Here is a 10,854-nt window from a genome sequence, read left to right on the forward strand (position 1 = left end):
CTGTTCCCCTCACACACACACACACACACACACACACAATGCGTTACTCTGCGCTGCGCAAACCTCCGCATTAGAACAGTCAGTAGCAAATACTTAAACTAGTAGCAAAACATACGTACAGTCGCTGATCCAGAATGTCATAGCAAAGTGGGAATTGACCCTTTTTTTTTTTTTTAAGAAATAGCCTTTGTGCACAGCCAGCCTTGTACTCTTCTAGGTTAAAAAAACTGTCGTCCATAAAATGCGTTGCACAAATTCGAACATCTGTGTTGTGCTGTTCTGTTGTAAATAAATCTTAACCAATGATTCCTAATTGCATCTACTTCCAGAAGGCCAAATAAAGTGCTTTTGCACTGAAACACAGCGTCTCCCTGACATGGCTGCATCAACACTACTGCTGTTCCTGAAAACAAGCCTTCTTTCTTTGCGTGCACATTTGGGTCGGCATTATGCAAATCTTCCCACATAGTGAGGTAGATATGTGGGGGCGTGTTAGAACGAGCCGTTTTAGGTAGGCGTGGCTGACTCTTAACTTTTATAAAGAATATCTCTTTGGATTTGAGACTTTAGTCTTTGCAACTTTACAGATCTTCTTTATGCACCAAGAGCTTGTAACACTCCAAAGAGAAAGGAGAAATTGAAATCGCATCATATGACCCCTTTAAGAAATGTGCATTGTGCACAAGTAGCACTCCAAATAAAGTTGAATTATAATTTTTTATATCAGTAAGTCTCGAGCGATATGTCAGTAAATATTTTAATAGATTTTTAACTATAATTAGTATGTAATAAATGTATTTTGGGGGAATAGATCACCCAAAAACTCTATAATTGCATGGAAAAAATGTGATCAGTACATTCCTAAAAATCAACAAGTGGTGTTATTGCTAACTAAAGCTAAAACTATTAAGCTGTATTCAAATAAAATATAATTATTAGATGAAAAACTTACACTTTAAATGCTTAAGCTACACTTACATTTAAAAGTAACTGAAACAAGTTTAAGTACAGCAATTGATAAAACTGTAAAAATAAAAGCTAACATAAAATCAAAAAATTAAAAAAAATACTATAATACTTTATATACTATTTTGGGTGAGCTATCCATTTAGAATTGCATGGAAAAATGTGAACAGTATAATCCTTTTGTGTTTTATGGGTTTGAAATGACTAATGCTGTTATTGTTATCCCAAACTAATAAACTATTAAAATAGCATTAAAATAGTTTTTTCTTTAATTGAAATAAAGCTGAAATAAAATATAAATATTAGATGAAGAACCTACACTTCTAACTAACTAAAACAAGTTTAAGTACTAAAATTACTAAAACTAAAATTAAACTGAATAGAAAAACAGCTATATAGAGAAATAATAACAATGACAAAACCACTTAATAAAATGACTCAAATGTAAACTAAAATTAAAAAGAAAACAAGTACTATAATAGTGTATAAATAATAATTCTGGAAACGGCATGATAGTGAGTAAATAATAATGTTCTAAATAAAAATATAAAACAATAATAATAAAAATGACAAAAGCACAACAAAATTACTAAACCTATTACTAAAAATGCTAATACTCTATAAATAATACTGGAATAGCAATGGAAACGATATGAGGGTGAGTAAACAAGTGATTTTTAGGTGAACTGTCCCTTTACATCAGTATAAACGGTTGTGTAATGCTTGTGCTTTGTCTCTCTGGCAGGGGTCTGATGAGGACAGTGCTATGAGCGTGTTCAGTGAAACCAACACAGTGACAGTTGGAGGTCTGATTCCAGGCTCCATCTACGCCTTCCAGATCCGTGCCCGGAATGAGAGAGGCTACGGACCCTACAGCCACACGATTTACTTCAGCACTCTAGCAATGGGTAGGCCAAGAATACAGCATGTCACACATAATTTAGCATTCCAGCCAATACGTATGAAAGCATATTATTATGCTTCAGTACCAAATGCTTCTTGTTCAGTAAGCAAAGGACCAATGCTTATGTAAATATTAGTGCTGTCAAACGATTATTTAAAAGTTTTTGTTTACATAGTATATGTGTGTGTACTGTGTGTATTTATTATGTATATATAAATACACACCCATGCATGTATATATTGAAGGAAAATATGTTACGTTTATATATTAAATATATTTATATATAATATAAATATTTACATGTAAATACATGTAAATATTTTCAAAATATATACTGTATGTGTGTGTATTTATATATACATAATATACATAGTACACACACATATATTATGTAAATAAAAACTTTTATTTTGGATGTGATTAATCACAATTAATCGTTTGACGGCATTCGTAAATATACACTAATTCTGAGATTTCCAACTTTTTTGTCGGACAAACTCCTAGGACAAATTATTTTCTTAAAGAACAAAAGTAACAAATTTCACAACATCCTAATGTTAACAATTGCAATTAACAATTAACAACTCATTATTTTTTAAGTAATTTAAGATTTAATTTTTATATTTTGACAATTCTGTTCAAATGGGGTCAGTAAGGGTTTTATTTTTTTTTTTGGAAATAAATTATTACTTATATTCAGGATTCAAGGATGCATTGAATTGGTCAAAACTGACAGTAAAGAATTATATTATTACAAAGAAATTATAACTTAAAAGCTTTCTTTTGAACTTTCTATTCATCAAAGAATCCTGAAAAATATAAAAGCAGTTTCCACAAAACTATTAAGCAGCACAAATGTTTTCAACATTGATAATAATAAGTAATGTTACTTGAGCAGCAAATCAGCATATTAGAATGATTTCTGAAGGATCATGTGACACTGATGACTAGAGTAATGATGCTGAAAATTCAGTTTTGCATCACAGGAATAAATTACATTTTAAAATATATTCAAATAGAAAACTTTTATTTGAAATTCAAAAATATTTGACATATTTTCAGTTATTAATTTTGTTTCATTTAATTTTGTATTGCCATTTTTTCACTTTGTAGAGGAACAGTCAAAGCAGATTCAGAATCGCCTGCCTCTTATGATTGGATCGATAATGGGTGGAGCAGCGTTTCTATTGGTTGTGACTGCCATCATCATTGTGTTTGTGTTTCGAAGGTATGTATTGTGCAATATATGTAGATATTACGAAGATACTAGTAGATATTACAAAAAAAGTACAAAAAGAGGCTTGTTTCTTGCATATAAAAGATTAAAAGAATATCACTGTTATTGTGTCTTTGTTATTCTGCCTTTTTTCCACTAGTAAAAGGAGAGAAAGCCCTTATAGCGACAGACTTCAGAGATACATCAGCAACAGAGGTGAGGGCTTTATATGTGAACTGCAGTGCATACTTGTGTACATTTCTCCAACAGTCACTACATGTACATTATCTTCATCTTCTAAAGTGGGCTGCATTCAGACTACTTTGTCATTATTGCTATTACGTAATAGCTATGATTCAGTAAAGTACTATGTCTACACCACAATTAAGAGGGGTTTGTGAGAATTTTGCTATTTTGACAAAGGATGATAAATGTGCCGTGTCAGTAGTTTTTATGTTTGTAGTCCTGACTGTGGTGCACATATTTGTGGTATTACTTTATTCCCCCTGACATTTCGAGCCGCCTGGCAGCATGTCTGTGACAGAACCAGTCATTAGATGGTCTGTGTGGATTAAACATAATATGGATGTTGTTACTTATTCAGGTGGGGTGAAATATTATGTGGACCCCTCTACTTACGAAGACCCCAGTGAGGCGGTCAAAGAATTTGCACGTGAAATCGACCCTGCTCACCTAAAGAGCGAAGAAGTCATTGGTGCTGGTTAGTACATGTGTTGAAAGTTTGTTGATTTTCCAGAGGCAGGATAACAACAGCTTGACACGAAGTGTATAAATCAGATAAAACAAGCATTATGGATTTTTTTTTTTTTTACCTCAGAACACTCTTCTCTCTCTAGCTCAGTTCGGGGAGGTGTCCCGTGGCCGGTACAGGCCACTAGGTCGTAGAGAGGTGCTGGTTGCGGTTAAGACCTTGCGTTGGGGAGTGACAGACCGTGAGAAGAATGTGTTTCTCAGTGAGGCCGGAGTCCTTGGCCAGTTTGACCACCCTAATGTACTGAAACTGGAAGGTGTGATCACTCGCACCCCTCCTGAACGGATTATCACAGAGTTTATGGAGAATGGACCCCTGGATGCCTTTCTCAGGGTAAGAACAAATGACATGATGTTACATTCTATTCAATTATTTATTTATATAAGAGAAAAAAATTTATTATTATACATTATTATATGTTATTTTAAAAATAACAAGATGAAATTTAAGTTAAATTATCACAGAGTTTATGGAGAATGGCCTTGGATCTCAGAGTAAAAAAATTTAAATATATTACATTTAATTCTATTTAATTTTTATTTATATAAATGAAACAAATTGTTGCATTATATATCATTGTAATATTCTAAAATATTATTTAGAAAAGGACCAGTTGAAAGTCAAGTTAAATTATCACAGAGATTGTCCCATAGATGCTTTTCTCATGGTAAGAAAAAAGGCAGGAAAATCAACTATATATATATATATATATATACTGAACAAAATTATCAACGCAACACTTTTGTTTTTGCCCCCATTTTTCATGAGCTGAACTCAAAGATCTAAGACTTTTTGTATGTACACAAAAGGATGTTAAGACGATGGACTGCAGTCAGGTCAAGACCCCGATGAGGACGACGAGCATGCAGATGAGCTTCCCTGAGACGGTTTCTGACAGTTTGTGCAGAAATTCTTTGGTTATGCAAACCGATTGTTGCAGCAGCTGTCCGGGTGGCTGGTCTCAGATGATCTTGGAGGTGAAGATGCTGGATGTGGAGGTCCTGGGCTGGTGTGGTTACACGTGGTCTGCGGTTGTGAGGCCGGTTGGATGTACTGCCAAATTCTCTAAAACTCCTTTGGAGACGGCTTATGGTAGAGAAATTAACATTCAACAGCTCTGGTGGACATTCCTGCAGTCAACATGCCAATTGCATGCTCCATCAAAACTTGCGACATCTGTGGCATTGTGCTGTGTGATAAAACTGCACATTTTTGAGTGGCCTTTTATTGTGGTCAGCCTAAGGCACACCTGTGCAATAATCATGCTGTCTAATCAGCATCTTGATATGCCACACCTGTGAGGTGGATGGATTATCTCGGCAAAGGAGAAGTGCTCACTAACACAGATTTAGACAGATTTATGAACAATATTTGAGAGAAATAGGCCTTTTGTGTACATACAAAAAGTCTTAGATCTTTGAGTTCAGCCCATGAAAAATGGGGGCAAAAACAAAAGTGTTGCGTTTATTATTTTGTTCAGTGTATATATATATTTATTTATTTATAAATAAAATATATTATAAAATGACAGGAAATTAAGTTAAATGATTTGTGTTCATATAAATAAAATATATTTATCTTTATAGTATTACATTATTTAAAATTACAAGATGTTTTACATAAAACATTTCTGAAAAATACATTAAATTAAAAATGCATATTCATAAATTTGTAATTTTTATTTTTTAGGAAAACGAGGATCAGTTCAGCGTGTTGCAGCTGGTAGGCATGTTGAGAGGTGTTGGAGCTGGAATGCGTTATCTTTCAGAGAGAAATTTTGTCCATCGTGACCTTGCTGCCCGGAACATTCTGGTGAATTCAAACCTGGTTTGTAAGGTATCTGACTTCGGCCTGTCCCGTTTAATGAGGGGTCTGGACCACAACATGCCCACCTACACTGCTTCACTGGTGCGTTATGGGAAATTTTCTGTAAATGTACAAAACACTATTTAAATGAATGTATGTAAATTCCTTTCATTTTTAGTTCTTTCCATTGTTGCTCTGAGTTTTTTTGTTCATTTGTGTTGTCGTTGATTTAATTATTCCCTCTGTCTTTCAGGGCAGTAAGATCCCAGTGCGGTGGACAGCTCCTGAAGCTTTCCAGCATCGTAAATTCAGTTCAGCGAGTGACGTCTGGAGTTTTGGGATACTCATGTGGGAGGTCATGTCATATGGAGAACGTCCATACTGGGACATGAGCAACCAAGAGGTGAGCATTATAAATTTTACATCCCATGCAGTGACAAAGCAGTTAAATGAACCAAATGTACACTAGAGGGAGCTATTAGAATGTTTCATGAGCAGTTGCATAAACAAAACACAGAATAGTACAGTGTGTTTCTGAGTGTTTACCTGGTATTCCCTACATTATGAGGACCAAATGTCCTCACAAGTATAGTAATACCAGTACAATTTGACCTTGTGGGGACATTTTTTTGGTCCCCATTACGAAAACAGCTTAGAATCAAGATATTGATATCATATAGAATCAAGTGTTTGTACAGTATAAAAACCATTACACCTATAGAATGTCCCCAGAAAAAAATAGAAAAGCAGTGTGTGTGTGTTTGTGCTGTGTTTAAATCACTGCTTGAGATTTAAAGTTTGCAGCAGTACTGTGGGAGTGTGACATTTAGCAGATTTTACAGTATTTTTTAGAAAAGTTTCTAGCCGACAGCTAGAAATGTAATGACCTCAATAGGTGTATATTCACATGTTGAATAAATAGTAAAACATTAAACGCATAGTTTTTCAGCTGCTTTGAATCTGGAAGTATTTTTCCCATACCTTTTCTTGATAGGGATTTCGAAGAATGATTCAATAAAGAGCTCTAAGACATGAACCAAGCCAACCAGCACTAAGACTTTGATTTGCAGCAAAAAGAGTATTTGAACATTTATTAACGAATATCCTGTGAAGTGAATGACACAATCCAGTAAAAAAAAAAACTTTTTATTTTATGTGATGATATAAAACATGTGAATTGTGCAAATATCTTACTAAATGTTTTTTTCCCATCTTATTCCTCTTTTCTAACTCTGTTCTTTCTGTTTTTCAGTTCCTTTTTCCTCCAAATCACTTGTCTACTCCCTTCTTTTGTATTTCTCGTCTTATACAATTAAACACTTCACTAAGGCCACATACACACAGTAAAATTTCAGGAGTGACAACCGTATTTAAATACGGGAGTGAATCCCCTAAATTATCATTCCGTGATATGTTCTGCAACTGTAACTAAACCAGGTTGTAGAATGTGTTTGTCACTTAGCTGCAGTGTGTAGAGAGATGTGTCATCTCTTTTTCTCTAGGTGATGAAGGCAGTGGTTGAGCAGTACCGTTTACCTGCTCCGAACGGTTGTCCTCCAGCTCTTCACTCTCTGATGCTGCAGTGCTGGCAGGCCGACAGACAGGACCGGCCAGGCTTTGATTCTCTCCTGTCGTCTCTTGACCGTCTCATACGCCACCCTGCCTCCCTGAAGGCCGAACACAGCCGGTGAGTTACTCGAGTTACCACCTTATTTTACCAGGTGATTCTGCATTTCATCTTTTCAAATATTCTCCTCTTTCTTAGTCCCACCCAGCCACTCTTAAGCCCCACCCCTACTGACCTCTCAACAGTGACAACAGTCGGTGATTGGCTGACAGCTCTAAAGATGGACCGGTATAAGGATGCGTTTGAGAGAGCACAGTACCACAGTCTGGAAAGAGTGAGCATGCTCACAATGGAGTACGTTAAAACACACTTTTCACATGAGTTTGTCCAACACATTCATACATCACAGAATAATGTATTTTTTGTTACATTATTTCAGAAAGAACTAAAAATTCTTACCACAGTGTCATTCGTGCCACATCTCAAATGATGTATTGTGTTTAATAGCATTCTCTAATGGGCAATTTTATACATTATAAACACACTCACTTGAATCATATTTTCACACTTCTTGAATAATTTGACATTTACTTTCTTTTTCTCTTTCTCATATTTCATTCCTGACACTGCTGTCTCTTTGGTAAACAAGTACATCAACTTTTTCAAAAGCTCAAGAAGCCTCTCAACAGTCGGTGATTGGCTGACAGCTCTAAAGATGGACCGGTATAAGGATGCGTTTGAGAGAGCACAGTACCACAGTCTGGAAAGAGTGAGCATGCTCACAATGGAGTACGTTAAAACACACTTTTCACATGAGTTTGTCCAACACATTCATACATCACAGAATAATGTATTTTTTGTTACATTATTTCAGAAAGAACTAAAAATTCTTACCACAGTGTCATTCGTGCCACATCTCAAATGATGTATTGTGTTTAATAGCATTCTCTAATGGGCAATTTTATACATTATAAACACACTCACTTGAATCATATTTTCACACTTCTTGAATAATTTGACATTTACTTTCTTTTTCTCTTTCTCATATTTCATTCCTGACACTGCTGTCTCTTTGGTAAACAAGTACATCAACTTTTTCAAAAGCTCAAGAAGCCTCTCATGGGCACCAAGGCTGCATTTGTTTGATCAGAGACTATAAAGATCAAAGGAACAGCATTTATTTGAAATCGATCTTCTGTAACGTTATAAATGTCATAACTGTCACTTTTGATCAATTTAATGCATCCTTGGTGAATAAAAGTAATCTTTTAAAATAAAGATAATGATCCCAAACGTTTAAGCAGTAGTGTGTAGATCTATGTAGAGTTATAAAGTAAATATAGAATTATTGGTTTGTTTTTATTTCATTCTTTGCTTAGATTTGTTTTAAAATGTAAGGAGTCTTATTTTTATCATTTTATTTGTATTTTAAGTAGGGCTGCACAATTATGACAAAAATCATAATTGTCGATTATTCCCTTGAAATTGTAATTGCGATTATTAATTACGATTATCACAATTTACATTGAATGATGTTTATCCCATTGTTTGATGCAACTGCATGCCGCATTTTTATATGAAAATAAACAAGCTGAAAACACTCTAACTGAAAAACCTTTAGTGCTTTTCTATAGTATTAAGCCTCAAATGTCAACTATACATCGGATTGGTTTCTTCTTTCAAATATTCTTTAAAAATATGAATGGTATTATAATGTTATACTAAAACTAAAACAATGGAAAAACCCTTAAGATAACATGTAGAAAGAAAAAAACATATCTTAAGCATGCAGAATAACATAAGTGGACTTTGAACGATTAATTGCCGCTTTGAACGATTACATAATTGTGGCGTCCATAATTGTAATTGCGATTAGAAATTAGATTAACTGTGCAGCCCTAATTTTAAGACTAAAGGTCTGGGTTACCTGTTAGTTATCTATACATAAAGATCTATCCATAAAAAAATCTATTTCAGTTGAAGAAACATTCATTTATTGTTTCATGTTTCTGTGTGAGTGCTGTGAATATAATAATGCATCACTTTTCTCTCAGGGATGTTCAGGCTCTAGGAGTGAATCTGCTCGGTCATCAGCGGAAGATCGTAAATGCAGCTAAGCAGCTCAGGACACACCTCACTCAGGGACATGTGGAGGTCTGATGCTTCCCAAATTGTGTTGACACTGCAGTGCATGCTGGGAGATCGAGTCCACAAGAACACTGGAATAGACATGAGGATGACAAAAGGAGTCTTGAGTGAAAAAGAAGATTTTTATGATGAATTATTTGCCCATCAGTCCCACGCTTTCTTGCTGAACTGTTGTCTTCCATATTCTTCTTTCACTTACTCCCTCCTTCGGTGTTGCACTACCTCTCACTTTCTTATCAGTTCACTACTTACTGGCATTCAGTATGAACTTGAGCCTTAAGAACACAAAAAGAAAGCTCCTTCACAATCAGTTGCAAGGACAATCAGAGACTTTAAATGGATGGTAGCTGACTGTTATGTCTTTGTTGGCACGTGTTGGTCAAGGGCACTAGATGTTTTAGTTTTAACTACACAAACAAACAATACTCATATTGATCAATAAACTGAACCCCACAAGTACACTTCTAAAAGTCATGTTTATAATAAGCATTTTACCTTGCTTTCCAGTAAAAATATCTGAGAGCTTATCAAGTTTTTGTTAAGGATGTGTTAATATTGTTTTCAGAAAATACACACTACTGAACAAAGGTTTGGGGTCAGTGAGATTTAAATGTTTTTGAAAGAAGACTCTTTTGCTCACCAAGATCAGAAATACAGTAATATTGTAAAATACAATCACAATTTAAAATAAAAGCTGAATATTCAGCAGTTCACACTGCAAAAAAGGCATATCTTACTTAGTATTTTTGTCTTGTTTCTAGTCAAAATATCTAAAAATTCTTAAATTGAGATGCATTTACTAGATATGCAAAATGATTTCCAGCATTTTGCTTAAAATAAGTAAAATTATCTGCCAGTGGGTTAAGTAAAATACTTCATTAATACCCCCCCTGCTGATTTGGTGATCAAGAGACATTATAAGTGATGTTGAAAACGGTTATGATATTTTATATCATAAATATTTTTGTGAAAACTGTAATAATTTTTGTTTTCAGGATTGTTGGATGAATAGAATTTTCAAAAGGACAAAATTTATTTGATATATAATTTTTGTAACAATTTAAAATCTTTAATCAGTTTAAAAAAAAATCTTACTGGCCCCTAACTTTTCAACAGTGTATGCATAGTCTCTCAGTATCTCTAGTTTAGTGTCACTTTTAAACAATTTAATAACAAAAATCTTATTGACACCAAACTATTTGGCAATGGTGCAAGTAGTATAAAAGTAGTATGTCTTTCCCAAGACATAGGCAATAAAAAAAAATCATAATATGCTTTTTGAGTAAATGTATTTCGTTTTATGGATGTTATTTTTACTGGAAAATAAATAAAATAAAGACAAATAACTAACATAAAGAAAAAAGAATTTTGCGCTGTATGCTTTATGGTGTATAGTGTTGTAGAATCATACAATACTTACAGTAAGTTATTCAGACACAAATGGTAAAGTTTTTGTATCAGTCGTACACTGCGGC

At 34.2% G+C, this 10,854-nt stretch overlaps 1 protein-coding gene across 2 annotated transcripts in view; it reads left to right on the forward strand.

Moving 5' to 3' along the window:
* Positions 1-9,997, forward strand: part of ephb6 (eph receptor B6) — a 29,436-nt gene extending 19,439 nt beyond the window's left edge. Inside the window, exons 8-18 of one of the 2 annotated variants that reach the window (XM_016230580.1) lie at positions 1,712-1,874; positions 2,984-3,098; positions 3,247-3,302; positions 3,691-3,807; positions 3,944-4,191; positions 5,548-5,766; positions 5,918-6,067; positions 7,167-7,351; positions 7,430-7,511; positions 7,947-8,020; positions 9,286-9,997. In XM_016230580.1, the coding sequence (XP_016086066.1) occupies positions 1,712-1,874; positions 2,984-3,098; positions 3,247-3,302; positions 3,691-3,807; positions 3,944-4,191; positions 5,548-5,766; positions 5,918-6,067; positions 7,167-7,351; positions 7,430-7,511; positions 7,947-8,020; positions 9,286-9,391 (1,515 nt within the window). In that variant the 3' untranslated portion in view covers positions 9,392-9,997. Of the gene's footprint in view, positions 1-1,711; positions 1,875-2,983; positions 3,099-3,246; positions 3,303-3,690; positions 3,808-3,943; positions 4,192-5,547; positions 5,767-5,917; positions 6,068-6,658; positions 6,790-7,166; positions 7,352-7,429; positions 7,512-7,946; positions 8,021-9,285 lie in introns of those variants that run through there. The other variant, XM_016230581.1, reaches the window with a different exon arrangement.
* Positions 9,998-10,854: the final 857 nt, after the last annotated feature.

This window comes from Sinocyclocheilus grahami, unplaced genomic scaffold (assembly GCF_001515645.1).
Source record: "Sinocyclocheilus grahami isolate Dianchi unplaced genomic scaffold, SAMN03320097.WGS_v1.1 scaffold373.1, whole genome shotgun sequence".
NCBI classification, from domain to species: domain Eukaryota; kingdom Metazoa; phylum Chordata; class Actinopteri; order Cypriniformes; family Cyprinidae; genus Sinocyclocheilus; species Sinocyclocheilus grahami.